Here is an 18,601-nt window from a genome sequence, read left to right as displayed (position 1 = left end):
GAATAAGACTGGACTTTGGGGAAAATCCTAAATTGGTGAAAGAGTAATTACAGCAATATTAGGCAGGAACTGGAGAAAACAAATTGGGTAAGTTCACATCCAACATAAGGCCACCTTAAGGCCAACTGCTGAGAACTTAGGACAAATGTGTTCCTATGAGGAAGAAAGTTAAGGATGGCAAGGTTCAGGAACCTTAGATGACAAAATTTATTCAAAAATCAAAAGGGAACATATACAAGGCTTAAGAAGCTTAAATCTGATAGTTTGAGGACTAAAAGCAGGAAAAGAGTACAACAAAGAAAAAAAAGTGTATTGTCAAAGTCTTTTTATCCCAGAATGGAAATGTCAAATATTAGCTTTTATACAAGTTCAAAGTAAATCTTATTATCAGAGTACATATATTTCACCACATATAACCCTGAAATTCTTTTTCTGTGGGTATACTCAACAAATCTATAGAATAGTAACTTAGCACAATCAATGAGATCAAATAAGGCAGCGAAGACAACAAATTGTGCAAATGCAAATATAAATAAATAGCAATAATGAGAGTATGAAATAACAAGATAAAGAGTCCTTAAAGCTATATCATTTGTTGTGGGAACATCTCATTAGATGAGTGTTGTTATTCTCTTTTGTTCAAGAGCCTGAAGGTTGAGGGGTAGTAACTATGTAAAAGGCAATTCATGAGGCAAGTTTTTAAAACCCCACATCAGTTGGTGGCTGGAGCATACTGCTAGGAGAGGCGATAACATTGTTATCATATCTTCTAAGTCACATTTAGATAAGCATGTGTAGCCCCCGGTAAGCCTCAGGCTTGCTCAGCTCGCTTTCATCTGGGGGGAGCAGCCTTCAGCCCTGCCAGACTGGGTAATCAAGTTTGTGTGAATGCTGTGTGATGTACCCCACCACACCAAATAACAGACAATACACCATATGCGATTAAATGATCATACTTTATAGATCTTACTGGAACTATGTAATTAATAGAGATAAAATATAAAGGGAAAATAAAAGGCGCCAAACTTATCAAAGTTCAACCACTTCGTGCACACAGTTGGAGCTCAATTAACGGAGTCCTCTTTCCATCATTTGATCCGCTCCGACCCCCTCGACTCGTCGCCTGGGACCAACCACGGTGGTCGACCAGAGCGTGTCCAGCATGTCCAGTCCTCTTCAGTTCTCCTCCCCAGAACCCTGGGCCTCGGATTCCCGCTCGGGGTCCATCCCGTCATCCAGCTTACAGTATTGCGTCTCCTCTCTCTCTTCCCATCCGCCTTTTGCCCCAAAACCCATGAAGAACAATAGCTTACAGGCACACAAGAAAGAATAACATCTATCCCAATTGGTTAGCAAATGAATACAATCCTCATTATCAGTAATATAACCCAAACAAGCTGCTAGAGAGAGAACTTTTTCAGCAGTTAACATAACAAGGAAGCCATTTTTATTTGCCTCAGCAGTAACATAGAAGAAGAAACCCCTTACACATGTGAATAGGTAGGATATGGAGGGATATTGATTACGTGCAGGCAGATATGCAATGTAAGCTGGCATGGCGTCTGGCACAGACGTTATTGACCAAAGGGCTCGTCTCTGTACTGTAATTTTCTATGTCCATTGATCTAATATCTTCAGAAAACTTAAGGTGGACAATACTTAGAGTCATTTTACATTATTAAATTATGTAAAGAAAATAGGCACAGTAGTGCAATCACTATAATCTGTGTCTCGTTTCCCTACACATTGCTGTTTTTCAAGTTAATAATGCAGGGGTTTGACACAAAACATCGACGATTCCTATCCTCTAACAGATGCTCCTCGACCCAGTGAGGTCCTCCTGGATGGTGATTTTTTTTCCTCAGTGTTGATAATAATAATAATCACAATTTGGGGAGAGGAGAAACAGAAATCTCCTGGTAATGAGTCAAGGCTTCTGCGTAAAACAGTTTTAGATATGACCACAGATCAGAAAGGCAAGGGAAATAACACTAAACCCAATTTATGGTACTAACAAAATTCCAGGATTATTTGCTGGCATTGGAAACAATTTCTTCGGAATTTGTTCAAGCTAAAAAATGTTGAAATTTTACAAATAGAAGACTTAATTATCTTTTCTCTCCTACAAATTGTCATCTCAAACTCTTCTCCCCATCTCATTCATTGTCATCTCCACCAGAAACTGTGAGGAATTTATGGACTTTGGCAGTAAAATTAGAAGCAATTCTTTAGCCTGCACTTCTTCTCTCCCTTTTCCACTGGGCTTGGCATCTCAGAAATCCCGGTCATTGATTTGATCTCATATCGACTTCTAATTGCTCACACATCCCCTCTCGTGTCCCTTCTGAACTCATTATCCATGAGAACATCCCATCCCCAGTAAACTTCTTCTGGTCCCCATGTTAACTGATAGAGAGCTATAGAATCACATCATGGAAATAGGTTTTTTTCCCCCCAGTTTATCCAGGCCAACATAAGTACTCACCCAAGCTAGACCCACATGCCAGCATTTGAGCCGTAACCTTATAAACCTGTCCAATCCACTTGTCTGTCCAAATGTTATTTAAAAGTTGTTATTCTTAAACACTTTATCTGGCATCTTACTTCACATACACAGAGTGTAAAAAAAAGTTAGCCCTCAAATTCCTATTAAATCTTTCCCTTTTTACCATAAACCTGAGCTCTTCAGTTCTTGATTCTCCAGACCTGGGGGAAAAAAACTGAATGCATTCACCCCAGCTATGCTCATCATATATAGTTAACCCTTCTTCTCCTTAATATTGTCCTTGTGCAATTTCAAATCTATCTTCATGTTCCTCTCCATCATTGCAAACCAGTGTCCATTTTGAAATTTCCAAATTATATTTGATCCTGGGATGCAGTTTAATCTCTAAATGAATGGCCATCTTTTCCTTACTGACAAGTTTGAATTCCTGAAATCATGTTTCTGCTCCTGCCAAAGTGCCACAATAGGTCTCATCAAAGTCTCTGTGCAATGGTGACAAAGGTGCTCCATCCCTCAAGTATTTAGAAAAAATTTTCACAAGAAACAGGACCAGGATAGACCAAATACAAATGATCATCTCATGTTTGATCGGATTTATCTCAAGTCCATTTTTCGGTCTATTTCCCACAGTCCTTTTATCATCTATAGTCCACAGTCTACTCCAATGCTGAATATATTCAATGAATAAATCTTCATAATTCTGTGATACAGAATTCCAAACATTCACAATTGTCCAAGAGGAGAAATTTCTCCGTACCTCTGTCTTCAACAAGTGACCCATTATTCTGAAATTATGCTCCTTGTTCTAGATTCTCCCATGTTAGGAAACATTCAATATCTGTCTGATCAAAACTCTTAAAGTCTCTTGTATGTTCTAATAACCTTAACTCTCATTCTTCTAAATTCCACAAAGCATTTTCCTTACAAGGCAGCCTCATCTCTGAAATGAACCATATGGAACTATCTTCAGTGTTAGTGCCTCTGTTCTCTAAGCTGTATGGAGTTCTCCAGTCCACAGCTACTTGATTTCTTTCCCATCAATCAAGTTGCCTCCACTTGCAGTAATTTTCTACAGTGGATCAGCTTTTGAATCGTGCACCATTATCCTTGCTATCCTCCAAGGATTTATCTTTGAACACTTCTCATGTATGTGAGACATCATCCAACGATTAAATGTCAGTCTGTACATGCTCGGTGCTGATACCCACCTTTATCTCACTTTCACGTCTCTCAACCCACCTGCTACCTCTAATTTACAAGACAAAGCATCTAGTTCTGGATGCCTTCATTCCCAAGGCAACAAAGCCATCTCGTTCCGTGGTACACGTCACAGGTCAGAAGAGCATTACAAAATGGTGTCAATGCATTGAGACTTGTTTCCAGGAGCGTAGAATTCAAAAGTAGTGAAATTATATAAAATGGATCAGGCCACTCACGGACATATCCTGACTCTGTCATATAAAAAGGACACAGAAACAATGTTAAATGTGATACCATCTTTTAAAAGGTGATACCAAAATTGAAAGGCAAGAGCGACTGGGAACAGGCTGGGGCCTCTTTCTTTGAAAAAGCTTAAACATGAACCTTTAAAAATTACTTTTGGTTCTGCCAGGATATTATTTTTGGTTCAATCACTTGGATGGAAATTTCATGGCTATAAGAAATTAAATTATATATTTTAATATTTTTTGTATTTGCAGAACTCTTTCATTAAAAGTGATCTATTCAAAAAGATGTTAGCAATTGTTCTTTTTAAAAATCCTTAATAGTCTAATATTTTCAACTATCAAAATTATTCAGAAACCTTGACAGCTACGTGGCAGAAAACAAAGCCAGAGCTGTGATTTTGTTGCAAGTCAAAGTTTTTGCAGAGGAATTTTGTGAGTGTGAATTGTCCTGAGAGCCCAAATGTCTCATATACAGTATGTTCTGTAGGGCCCTGGTCTTCTGCGAAACCTAGTGCTTAGCTCCAGGGGACTGCTGGTCAGGAGGATGACCTCTCTGTATACAAGTATATGACATCAATGTGTTAGGCAATGGATATCAGAAGTGGGTTACTCTCACCAACATATGGCCCAAAGGAAGGGCCGTAAATATGATTTTAATGATCAGTCTTTGCAAGAGTCAATATATTTAATATTCTGCTCAAGAATTTTTTTCCTTGATATTGCAGTTTACATAAAGATTTTGAACAGCTTGACGGCTGCACATAACCCAGGTTGTTACTTGGATTGGCAACTCAAAGCTGCTAAAATTATATTTTGTATTTAACCATAGATGAAAAGGTAAAAACCAATATGCTTTGACCTACATTAATTGCAGATACTGTAAACTCGGCACCTCTAATTATTCCCATGTAATCATGTCAATTGTATCACTACCCTTCAGATTAAAGACCCATTCTCTAAAATGAATCTTTTGATGCATGACCATGAAATAGAGATGTTCATTTATCATTGTTCAGTCACCACCTCTCTACAAACTGGCAAACAATGCATTACAAATCAAATGTCTTTGTCTTTGTTATCCACAACCCTTACATCAATACAAGATTGCAGGAAGGACTGTCTGAATTCTGACAGACACATCGCGTTTGAGTCATTGAATTACAGGGGGAGGAAAATCACTTGGGAGTGGAGAAAAGATTAAAGGCAATTCAAATTTTCCTATTGTGTGAGTGATCCCAAAATCGGTTCGCTGTCTGCAGTATGACACAATGGGGTCATTAATAAGATCTGGGCAGCACTGAATAGCAGGTTTAATGAAGCCATTTGCTCCTGAAGGGGCTAATTTCAACTCGTCTGGCAAGGTCATTGTTACCACAATGAAACATCTTTGTCATGGTTTGAAAAATAGTTGAAAAGGCCACTGTGTCAATACCTGCAAATAATATGGAGAAAGATTGACTGCTGTTGAAGAGGAAGTATCTGGATTTATATATTTTTCAATTGTTGTAGATCCTCATTAAACTCTGGAACGGTAGAAGTTTGCAGAATGCTGCAATTTACATGTATTCAGCAAAGTATTAGAAGTCTGACTGGAACTGGACCATTTTCCATTTATCATAGAGAGATAAATTTTAATTTCATAGTTCAAATTTCAGTCATTAAACAATCAAAGCAAAACATGCACTGTTAACTAAGCAACACAGATCAAATTTGCTGGTAAACGTAGCAAGCCAGGCAGCATCTCTAGGAAGAGGTACAGTCGACGTTTCAGGCCGAGACCCATAGTCATGATGTTTCAGCCACACTTGAGGACCCCTGACCTATGAAGTTCCCCCCATCTGATGGCCAGCTTTGGTTGGTCCTCAAAGACTATCCACTGAACAGCAGTCTGCCAGCTTTTCTGTCTGGCTGATTTTGGCAAGGAAATGAAGTCTAAGAGTGCAAGATTAACCCTTCCATTAAATTCAGCTGGATTTTCCAGAAAACATATACATTCCATCAATACACACTCAGATGAAGGGTCTTGGCATGAAACGTTTGACTGCTTATTCCTCTCCACAAATGCTGCCGAGTTTCTCCAGCACCTTGTGTGGGTTGCTCAAAATTTCCAGCATCGACCAAATCTCTTATGTTTATGATTTGCCTGCCCTTTCTGACATCTCCATTAATACTGAGGCCCCAATCTGTCAGCATCGGGCTTTATTGTATAAAGATACATACATGTTAGATTCAAAGCAACCTTTCCAAAAATGCACGCGTGATTCCCTTCCACCCCAATTTCTGCCGCCAGGGAATGACATGGTCCCTGACTAAGGATGCTCACTGTTTAATCCAGTGACATTGTCCTCCCTCATTTTCATATTTACTTCCCATCCGACTATAACCAGAGCTCTTGCTTCCAACTGCTCTCCTTCCAGCCACTCCAATACTAGGATTTGTCTTCATTCTTTATTCTTCACTTCTGCAAGAGACATTGCTTTAGATTCCATACATACAGCTTCCAGTCCTATCTTCCATGTCGCAGCCTCTCCAGTGCCATTGATCTGAAGTTGTTTGCCTGGTACTCAACTCCACACAAGTCCAGGTTTCTCCAGTTAACTGAATCTGTAGTCTTCAGCCCGGTCCACAAGCTCTAAACAATTGACACCAATGACCAAGACTCGCATTCATCCCTAGACTAAATGCTCCGCATTTGTTGCTCCGAATTCCAGCATCTGCAGTCTCTCACGTTTCCAAATCCAATGCTCTTATGGACAATATCCCTAAATCCACTAACCATCAACTTCAAACTGTACTGTTTGCATTAGGAATCAGATTAAGCCTTTCGTATCCTTTTGCCCATCAACGTGCATTTGCTCCTTGTACCTGTGACGAAAGACCAAGTTATCAGAAGATTGATGCTAATGAGAGAGATAAGTGAGACAATGAAGCAGCATTCAGAAATGTTAATGAGAGACTAGAGAGATTAACGAAAAGAGACACAGTTCCGAGTATTGTCAGACCGGTTGCTTTGAACCTGAACTGTTTGAAGTTTGATGGACAGGCAATACCCCAGCAGGGGGATAAAAGGAACAGGTTCACTAAGGCAAGACAGACACCACAAGATCACGAGATAACGAGACCCTGGAAAAGCGGTGTGCCCCCACAAGTTGGTGAGTGTTTTGGAGATCTGGTCGCGGGACCGACCATAGACGCACAGGGTGAAGAGGTACGATCGGCGGGAACCTGGTGTGTGTGTGTGTGTGTGTGTGTGTGTGTGTGTGTGTGTGTGTGTGTGTGTGTGTCTGCCCTTGCCTGGGTACCGGGTTCACCGTGGAAGGACGATCATATCCGGAACGGAGGGGTCACAGTTGGTGACCTCAGAAGACAGTAAAAGGGCTCACCCGAAAGCTAACTGCGAGGAACATCAAAGGTCTGTTTTGAATCAGGAAATTTGCATATTTGCTCTCTCTCTCTCTCTCCCCAACGGCACAACAGCAATTACTGCGAACTGTACTAAGCTGAACTGAACTCTGCGTCACTTGAGACTGATCATTTTACCCCTAGACTGCGATAGAGCTTGATTGATTCCTATTATCCTAGTTCTGTGTACATGTGTGTTTTACCATTGCTAACCTGTTGCATTTATATCCTTTTGATTAGAGTACTGTGTTACTTATTTCTTTAATAAAACTTTCTTAGTTCCAGTAATCCAGACTCCATCTAAGTGGTCCATTTCTGCTGGTTTGGCAACCCAGTTACGGGGTACGTAACATACCTCACACTTTGATGTCAATTTTTCATATTCAAATCCCTTTCAAAGCTCCCTGTCCAACATCACCTTCTCTAGCCCAGATTCAGAGTTCCTCCAGTTTTAACACCAGCCCCCATATCTGCAGGTGTGTCTTCAGAGATTCAGGCCTTCATTTCTGAAATTTATCTTTCCACACCCTTTTCACCTTCAAGGTCTTGAGTAAAATCCACATCTTTGACCAAGTTCTCCTAATTTTTTGTTAGGTACATATTTTTTGCTCTTCTTGCACTTTAGAGTAATTAATGTGTTTTAATTTTCTGAAAAGAGTGCAATAAAACTTTAGCTGATGCAGAAACAATCTTAAGCATCAAAGATTAATTTTCTGTAATACAAACAATGGCAAAGTTTTCCAGTCATTTGTCAGCTGTTTTTTTTAATAGGCAACCGTTAGTCTCGTGAGACCATGGATTTGTGCCTTGGAAGGTTTCCAGGGTGCATGCCTGGGCAAGGTTGTATGGAAGACCGGCAGTTGCCGATGTTGCAAGTCTCCCCTCTCCACGCCACCGATGTTGTCCAAGGGAAGGGCATTAGGACCCATACATCTTGGCACCAGTGTTGTCGCAGAGTAATGTGTGGTTAAGTGCCTTGCTCAAGGACACAACCTGCTGCCTTGGCCAAGGCTCGAACTAGCAACCTTCAGATCACTAGACGAACACCTTAATCACTTGGCCACGTGCCAACACTTTTGTTGGCTGTATTTCTCATATTTATTTTCCTTTCCTTGACATTAAATCCCTTTGACATTGAAGTAGAAAAATGTTTAATGGAGGACTTTTACACAATTGTTTAGACTGCAAGGAATACTGTGAAGCTTTAAGAATGACAAAATGGTGCTTGAGTTCTGGACACACTATGAATGAGAAAATTGGCTATGTATTCAGGTTATGTATTGGCCTGAAATGCACAAAACTAAAACAAAATCCTAAAGTACTAAAAGAATCCAAATATATCATAAAACTTTGGATTAAGAGACGGTTTCTATCAATCTGAGCTGTAGGCAAAAATTTAGTTGTTAGATCATAGGGCAAACATACCAACATCTCTTCCATGTTATTGCTGTACAAACTAAGTTGCAACAACTGATAAACTTCTAGCATTGCTAGTGCTCACAAGCTTCTAGTTACACAGTGATCGTATCTGCTATCGTTCATGAGCATTGATGTAATTCTCTTTTCCCTACAGTTATTTCTCAGCTGAGGCCTCTTTGGCTTGCAAGATCACCTCCACCTGTGACTCCTGACCTAACTGATCCTTTCCCTGTTCTAGTTCACTCTCGACTCCACACAAGCTAGTTACCATTCACAAAAAGAATAAAAACAAACAGTAAGTGGAAGAACACAAAAGATGTATATTAGTTTTCGAATCACACTGAAAATGTCAAACAACATTGATTACTTTGCTGCTTGGTATCATTTGCATTGATTCAAAGCATCATCCAAACCAATGGAATATTTCTCTACTAGTATTTAGGCCTTTCCAGCTCTTCGAGCTACACCGCCCAGCAATCCCTCAATCTAACCCTAGCCTAATCACAGGCAATTTACAATGACCTATTAACTCACCAACCAGTACGTCTTTGGACTGTGGGAGGAAACCAGAGTACCCTGGAAAAAAAACACCAGTCACGGGGAGAATGTACAAACACAGCAGCAGGAATTGAACCCAGGTCCCTGTACCGTAAAGCATTGTGCTAACTATTACACTATTGTGCTATTCAGATAAAAGGAATGAAAAAATTTGAAAGTAAATAAGCACAGATTTTTATGTGATATGGTAGTTCAAATGCCTTTGCTGTCTTGACAAATTGTTTATTCTGTAGGAAAAACATACTTTCATAATACATTGAAGATATAAAGAAATGCAGCAATTTTGCCTGAAGTTTAAACAGTTAGCCCTGTATTACAGGATTTTTGATTCCTTCCAGGTATATTTAACAAGAGGAAATCTGCCTTAAATTCTGCAATACATCTTGAAACAGTATCACAGTAGATGCATATACAGTTGTGATAAATATCTGGAATACTTCACTGATGTTTTTAAATTCTGCTCCTCCTTTAATGAGGGTAATCTTATTTGGGATGGTCAGTACCTTGTCCTAGGAAATGGTAAGGTAACCAGGTCTGTTGTATATAAAATATTTCAGTAATATTTGAGTAATATTCTAAATATACTGTTGATTAATCATTCTTAGTTTACATAATTCATTGCAGATTATATATAAAAGTAAGTGAATGGCATATGTTATTATACCACTATGTAGTATTTAAAAATACCACAGCATATAGACATCCACAGCATAGTAAATTTTAAACTGTCCCATTTGGGCTTAAAGATTTAGTCACTGTGGAGGATTCTTACTCTGGTGGGATAATTTCTTTACTTACGGTGAACAAGATGCATTCTATATTGACGCAAACATGAGGAATTCTGCAGATGCTGGAAATTCAAGCAACACACATCAAAGTTGCTGGTGAACGCAGCAGGCCAGGCAGCATCTCTAGGAAGAGGTACAGTTGATGTTTCAGGCCGAGACCCTTCGTCAGGACTAACTGAAGAAAGAGCTAGTAAGAGATTTAAAAGTGGGAGGGGGAGGGGGAGATCCAAAATGATAAGATAAGACAGGAGGGGGAGGGATGGAGCCAAGAGCTGGACAGTTGATTGGCAAAAGGGATATGAGAGGACCACGGGACAGGAGGCCCAGGGAGAAGGAAAAGGGGGAGGGGGGGAAAACCAGAGGATGGGCAAGGGGTATAGTCAGAGGGACAGAGGGAGAAAAAGGAGAGTGAGAGAAAGAACGTGTGTTTATAAATAACGGATGGGGTACGAGGGGGAGGTGGGGCATTAGCAGAAGTTAGAGAAGTCAGTGTTCATGCCATCAGGTTGGAGGCTACCCAGACAGAATACAAGGTGTTGTTCCTCCAACCTGAGTGTGGCTTCATCTTTACAGTAGAGGAGGCCGTGGATAGACATGTCAGAATGGGAATGGGATGTGGAATTAAAATGTGTGGCCACTGGGAGATCCTGCTTTCTCTGGCGTACAGAGTGTAGGTGTTCAGCAAAACGATCTGCCTGGCCTGTTGCATTCTATATTGAGTTGGAGTTTATAACGAAGCAGGGAGGAGTGTTGTGTATTCAATATTTCAGTAATATTTGAGTAACATTGTAAATACTGTGTATTGTTTAAGCATCCTTTATTGTTTACATAATTCATTACGTTATATGTAAAAGCATGTGAATGGCATACGTCTTTAAGCCACCGCATCATAAGTGTGGCCTCACTAAAGTAAAAACCAAGCATATGTGTTTATCTCGGTCTTCTAGGGTTATTTCTTGGTTAGTTTTTGAAGCTACAAAACATAACAAGGTCCCCTCCAAACGTTTGCAAATAGATTTGAGGTAGATTAATATCTGGGACTGCAGCAAGCAGCAGGACAATTAGGAGCACTAGGGTACAATGGGAACTTGGGATGCAACTATCTGAAAGCAGCAGCACAGAGAACAGCATGGTAAAGAAGGCACTTGCATGCTTGCCTACATCAGTCAGGACATTGAATATAAAAGTTGGCACATCATGTTATTAGTGTATAAAACTTTGCTTAGGCCACATTTGGGGTATGTGCAGAGTTTTGGAATGCACTGCCAGAAGCAGAAACAGACCGGCTGGTGGCGCAATGGCATCAGCGCTGAACTCTGGAGCGAAGGCCCCCGAGTTCGAATCCAAATCAGGCCACCCCCCGAGCATGCTTTCCATCCGTGCTGGGTTGAGCGTCGAGCTAGCCACTCAGCCTCGTAAAAAAAAAAAGGGTCGAGTCAGGAATGTTCATATCGTGACCCTGGTTAATCTGAAAGGAGACCAATCCTGACACCACGCGCCAGACAAGGATGGCTGACTGTCTGGTGCAACACGCTTAAAAAAAAAAAGCAGAAACAGAAGCTGGAACTGTGGCAAGAAACCCTGCAGCTGGAATCTCATCTCCTAAAGCCCCACAGCCTGTCCACCATCTACAGGGCTCAAGTTAGGAGTGCAATGGAATACTCTCCATTTGTCTGGAAGAAGGCAGCTTCAACAACACTCAAAGCTCAAGCAACTCACCCACAACCAGTCACTCACTCCATCACCACCGTAGCAGCAGTCTGTACCCCCTAGAGGGCGTACTGCAGCAACTCGCTAAGACTTCCGAGACAGCACCTTCCAGACCCACACCACTACCAACCTGAAGGTCATGAGTAGCAAATACATGGGAACACCATCTCTTGGAAATTGCCCTCCAAGTCACACGCTATGTGGACATGGAAACATATTGCCAATTCTTCATCGTTGAGGGGTTACGATACTGGAACTCTTTTCCTAACAGCAATACAGGTATACCCACAGCACAACGACTGTAGTGCTTTTAGAATACAGCTCACAACCTTCTCAAGGGCAAGTAGGGACAGGCAATTAAATGCTGGCTCAGTCTAGAAAGCCCACTTCCCCTGAATTAATGAAACAAAAAATATGACAGGGATGTTTAAAGAGGCATTCAGACAGACAAATGAACAGGCAGCAATGGAGGGATACGGCCCATGGACAGATGGGATTAGTCATGGTCGGCAAAGATGGAATGGGCTGAAGGGCCTGTTTCTGTCCCAGGTTCTAAGTGGGCTAGATGTATTGATGAAAGGGAATACTGTATGATTAAGAGGCAGATGTGCTAATGTTATCCAAAACTGGCAGGCATCCCGCAGTTGCAGAACGCATCGATTCAGTGATTCTGCAGTGGAAGCATAACGCAAAGGGTTCAGTGTGGATGATCATCACAGCAGCTCTGGAAGTATTTCATTAAAAGTGATGAATGTTTCATGGTTTATTTACAAGACAGGACTTTTCTTATGAATGGCAATGTTTCACTTTAACACAGTATGAAACAACGTAATCTTAATGATATCTTATTAATTGAACCATTTGTAAGCAGAGATTGATGTGTAAACTATGGGGCAAGGTACAGTTGCTTTTGAAGATTACAAATGAAGGAAACCATTTCAGCAAACCTGGGCTCTTCTAGCATCTCAAGAAGAAGTAAATTTTACCATTCACTCATACATCAGTGCAATCATGGATATTGATAAATAAATTCAAGAATAAATGCAATAAAATCAATTCTCCTAATGTCAAAATTTGCCCAAATGTCAGTCCAGCTAGAACCTGGCAAATGAAATGTAGCCCACTACGTGAATATTATTCTTAATACAATGTCTCATTAAAGATTACACCATTTTCCTCCCTTTCCTCCCATCTCCCTCACATACTTGAGATAATCTTATAAACACATTGGACTATTGAGTGCAATTGCCATTTACAAGCATAACTAATGTGGGATGAGGATTCTCGCATAGTCAACAGTTATCACGCTGTGCTAGTGCCCTGTTCACTCCTTGTACTCTATCAAGTCACTATTTAATTAGCTTATATTAAATAAATATAGACTTTGACTTGACAGTAGTTTCTGACAGAAAATTCTACTTTACAAGCCAACATGCCAAGTAGGTTAGCATTTCAGCTCCATCCAAAATGGCACCCTTGCCTCATCATTTAAATCATTGGGCATATCCTTTCATTTTGTTCCCTTCAAATCCATGTGCAGTTTGCATCAATTGCTTCCTATGGCATTCTAGTTTCTCATAAAGGCATTTGTTCCTATTTTTTTTTAATGTTTGTTACCATCTTAAATTAAGACTTCCATCTTATTACCCATTGGAAACAATTACCATCCTAACACAACTACCACTGCGTTCATAGTTTTGCGTCCATTCAATGTTCTTTGCAGCTCAGTGTCACTATAAACTCTCTTTGGGCAATAATCTAGAATGGCAATTTACTGGCTTATTTTTAATCACCTCAGAGCATAGTTGTTCTCCTACTCCACGTGCCACGTGAATTCTCAAGTCTAAGGTAACTAAAGTGACTTCAAATGAAATAGCTGCAGACATTAAAGAACTATTTCACATTAATTAAATGCCTGAACGAACATGTGAAAAATGAACTTCCACTCATTAGCTTTGAAAAATATGATGCAGTTTAATAAACATTATAAATATGAGCTTATTTTCACTACATACAGATCTACCTCATACCTGACATAAGCAATTTTGAAACATACACTGCAAAATCACAGGTTAGCTTGGTCGAGAGAAACCACACTCCACAAATGCAAACAAGATACATTTTATGCTATTTTAATGGTTTATGCATTATTGATTAATGCCAATTAATAAGAAAGGACTGGACAGAATTCGGGCTCGTATGCCAGTTCACTGAAACAAATTTATTTATTAATATTATTTAATTTGCAGTTTTTCTTTTGCACATTGAGTGTGTTTGTCAGTCTTTTTGTGTAGTTATCCCATTGACTCCATTGTATTTCTTTGTTCTACTGTGAATGACTGAAAAATGATTCTCAAGGTGGCATACTATGAGAAGTACTCAACCCTCTTGAAATTTTCATGTTTTATTGTTTTACAACACTGAATCACAATGGATTTAATTGGCTTTTTTTGACACAGATCAACAGAGAAAAATCTTCCATGTCAAAGTGAAAACAGATCTCTACAAAGTGGTCTAAATTAATTACAAATGGTCCTACATGAGAGAGGCAGGTGGGCACACACACAGAGCCCCTGTGGCTCTCAATGAGAAACAAAGCCAAGTTGGATGGACTGACAAAAGCAGTGACAGTATTATCAGCAAACACTCCTATTGGTGGAGATCCAGATTGCATGTGTTGACGAGTCAACTGAGCACCTATAAGCAGTCTGAAGGAAAATGTAAAGCTCCACACAGATGGCACCTGAGGTTAGGACCAAACCTGGGTCTGAGGGGCACTGTCAGTACCAGCTGCACCACTGTGCCACCCTGAATGTGGAACTACCAAAGGGTGTTTCAGGCAACTCTGCTGAGTTAGAACACCACAAACCTACCACAAGCACCTGGAGAGACACAGCTGATTAGAACTGGATCGGAAATGACACTCCATCAGCCAAAGGATCCAGGAAACTTAATGACAAAGTGAAGGAATTTTACCATGTAAAGTTATATCACATCTGGTATGTACCTCTTCAAAAAAAAAATGCATCATGTAACCTACTGCTCTCTGTAAAATGTTGCAAATGCTTTCCGTATAGAAGCTTCCAGAAACTATCTATTGTATTTTTGCATAACTTTTCCTTTTATAAATAAACTTTTTTTAAAGCTATTGATATATCCAAGAAAGATATGAAGAGAAGAGATTCTAAGAGAAGATATGAAGACAAGTTGTTAAGTCTCTCCATGCAATCCATGGTGTTTTCTGAAGTATTCTGCAATAACTGTGTGCAGGTATGTGCCTGGAGATCTCGGGAGAACCATTGGTCAGCTACAGTGTATGTGGCAGTGTGATCTGGAATTCTACACCTGTGCAATGCAGGACAGTAATACAGAATGTACTGAAGATCTAAGCTCAGGGATGGTTCATAGTCTGAGCTGAAGGAGTGGTACATTTTGTGTTTGATCCCTCAGTTCTATGGTGGAGAGAGATGGTGTACAAGGAAATGTCCCTATTCATTAGAATAGCTTGGTGCCCTTTATGAGAAAGGTAATTATGCTACTGTAAGTGGCTTGTATTTTTACTTGATTTTTAGAAGAATTACTCATTAAATATGCCTTTAAATACATATATTATTTCTTTAATTTCTTTTAAAATCATCAAGATAAGTAAATATTAAAAAATGTGCAGAAGGCCTATTGGCAAAAGGAATTGACAAAGGCCAAAGTTGTCAGGGACGGAGCCTCAGTTTGTGTCACCTGAATCTTGGGTCACTGCTCAGTTGCACTTTGCTGTGAGGTCTCCAAAGCATTAGGGAGGCACACACCCACAAGAATTAAGCGTGAACATGAAAGGACATAGTGCAAGTGATGTGCAATGCATGAACTGGGCCAAACATCATCCAGCCCATTGCATGCTTACCATTGTTTGACATAACTGGGATCCCAAACTTTTACTCAATCTCAGGATAACCAAGGTCATAGACAAATTTAACGTGACCTTAAAAAAGGCAAAAGGCAGAAATTGGGAAGAAGCAGAAATAAACAAACACAAAATGAGTTGTCAGCATCTCCAAAGAGTTGAGCTGATTCGGTTCAAGTTCTCTTTTATACAGGTTCTGCTTTCTCCCAACAACACATTTTAGTCACTTATTCTTTGTTCTGAACATTAGGGTGAAGATTCCACTTCTATTGTCAAGTCTTAACTTTTTTTCCACTACTACCTTGGCTAATCTGAATATACTCAACGAGTCTCTCTGATTCTCCACCTATGAAAAGGATCATTTAAAAACTGATACTTGAAGTATTTGTTTCCTTTATTCTTACAGAGGTATTACATTACATCTTGTAGATTGATTCAGAAAGGTCACCTTTTCCTGCAAACCACGTTTCACAATTTCATGTTGCAGGTCCTCTTAAGCAGTCTGCCTCCAATACTTCTAACAATTCATATAGATAGAGACAATGACCGGTATTAATAGTTGTCCCTGATTTTCACCACATCTGAGTAGTCAGAACATTTATTTTTATTACTCATCCACCTTCTTCTCGACTTTCGAGCACAGAACAGCACAGCACATTGTCCCAGGATTATACCAAGCTAATTAAGCTAATGACAACTAATCCCTTTTGCCTGCACATGGTCCCAATTCTCCCCATATTCACGTCCCGTCCAAGAGCCTCCTAAATGCATTTATCGTACCTGCCTGCACCAACACTCCGGCATCACATTCCAGGCTCACATCACTCTCTGCACTTAAAAATTGCCCCACACATCTTTAAACTTACCCTCTTTCACCATAAATGCATGCCCTCTGATATGAGATGTTTCAGAAAAAGGTACAGGCTGTCTAGTCTATCTATGCCTCTTGTAATTTTATAAACTTCTATCAGGACTCCCCTCAGTTTCCGTTGCTCCAAAGAAAAATAGTTTGTTCACATACTCCTTATTGCACATGATCTATATTCCACGCAGCATCTTGGTAAGTGTCTTTTGCACCCACCCTATAGCCTCCATGTCCTCTCTATAAAGAGATGACCAGAAATGAATCCATATTCAATAGTCTTTGTTTTTCCCCATTATTTTACTGGCACATGATCAATGCTTTCAAAAGTCCTAATAAATCTGCTGCTTTTCTTCCGTGGTCTCTGAATTATTTTATGAACTTTATTGAGCTGGTTATCCAACCTGCTTATTTAGAAGTCTCTTCTGTACAGTCGGATTTTTCTCCTCCTGCTTAGCCATTTCTTCCCCCAAGCTTCAGCAGAAATTCAGAAAAGATTAAACTGCCTCAAGGTTTTCAAGATATTAAAGTTTAATGTTACCTTAATGTCTTTCGTATCATGTCCTCATCAGTGATTCCATAGTAAGTGAGAGTCTCATTCCAGACTGGATTCAGAGTATTTCGTAGAGTTTTTGTCCTTAGTTTGTTCGCCTAGAAACAGAGTGCAAGTTACGCATTGTTATAGAAAGGCTTAATGCATCTCAAAACTTGATATCTATACAAATATTTATAGTATAATTTACCATTTTAACTTAAACTTTACATTAACCATTCCTTTGTTTCTAATTTATAACAAAATGGCAGCATCTTTAGGAATATAGATTGGTTTGATGGTTCAGTAAATATGCTGCTGTAAATACTTTTTTTAAAAAAATGGTTCTCTCTTCCTTGACTTTCCTGTACTCAAACTTTCACTAACCATGTCCCTTATTATCTGAACTTGTTCACAGCCACCCCTTAAGAGCTTCTTTCTACCCTTGATATATGCAAAAACATAGATCATATACAGCAGGGGTCCCCAACCTTTTTTGCTCTGCGGACCGGTTTAATATTGACAATATTCTTGCGGACCAGCCGACCGGAGGGGGGGTAGGGTTGCAAACGGACAAGAGTAGCAGTCAAATACGTTGTGTTTATCCCGAGAAAGACTACAATGACCATGAAGCCTTGCGCGGGTACCAGTGCGCATGCGTTTACGTAGCGACTTTTCCCCTACAAATTTTTTTTGGCGATTCTGTTCGGCGGGGTGGGGGGGGGGGTAATCACGACCGGAATATCGGTGATAATTGGCTAATACACTCAATTTCCTTTCTAAAAGGGTTTATCTAACAAACTTGATATTAAACACACAGCACATATTTTCCTCGCATGAATACAGTCGTAAGTCAATTATTAGGGGAGGACAGGGAGCAGGAGGTGGATGGTCTGGGTAAGTGATGGAAACTGACACTGAAGGTCCATAGGAAGTAACCTGCATTTACTGCATTAAGTGTTTTGAGCTGAGGCCCCTGATCAGCACAGGGAAGGGTCTTGGCCCAAAATGCCAACAATTTAATCCCTCCATAGATACTGCCTGGCTTGCTGAGTTCCTCCAGTACTTTGTTTCTCATGAAAAGCTCCTCCTTCACATGTTTTTGATTCTAAAACCTCATTCCATCTGGACTGGTGGACACTATAACTGTGCTTTGGTTTTTAGGCCAAGTGATTCTGTTTTGAACTCCCCACCTAGTAATGTTACCATCTCTGCTCCTATCCCCCTTTCCGCCTTGAAAAAGGGCCATTTTATTACCATGACCCTTCCACAGCAAAAAACAATTCCTTTTGCAGCAATATGAAATCTGAGATGTAGAAAGCGCATCCCAGAAAACTTTCTCCAAGTCTTCATGCAAGTAACAAAGATGGAAGTTGTTGCAGATGAAAGCTTCTTTAAGTATGATGGTAATGACGATTTTCCAGCCTAAAATATCCAAGGGCTCAGGCTGACTCGAACACAATGTACATCAAATCAAA

General features: G+C 40.0%; 1 protein-coding gene across 1 annotated transcript in view; it reads right to left on the bottom strand.

Annotated features, from left to right (window-relative positions):
- The window catches only part of LOC140187869 (double C2-like domain-containing protein beta), a 290,217-nt gene that overhangs the window by 113,243 nt on the left and 158,373 nt on the right, over positions 1-18,601 (bottom strand). The window contains exon 4 of the mRNA XM_072243665.1: positions 17,133-17,242. Within this exon, the coding sequence (XP_072099766.1) occupies positions 17,133-17,242 (110 nt within the window). The remainder of the gene's footprint in view (positions 1-17,132; positions 17,243-18,601) is intronic.

The sequence above is a fragment of the Mobula birostris genome, chromosome 25 (assembly GCF_030028105.1).
Source record: "Mobula birostris isolate sMobBir1 chromosome 25, sMobBir1.hap1, whole genome shotgun sequence".
Lineage (NCBI taxonomy): Eukaryota > Metazoa > Chordata > Chondrichthyes > Myliobatiformes > Myliobatidae > Mobula > Mobula birostris.
The sequence above is the reverse complement of the archived record's forward strand: the minus strand, read 5'-3'. Positions and strand labels throughout refer to the sequence as shown.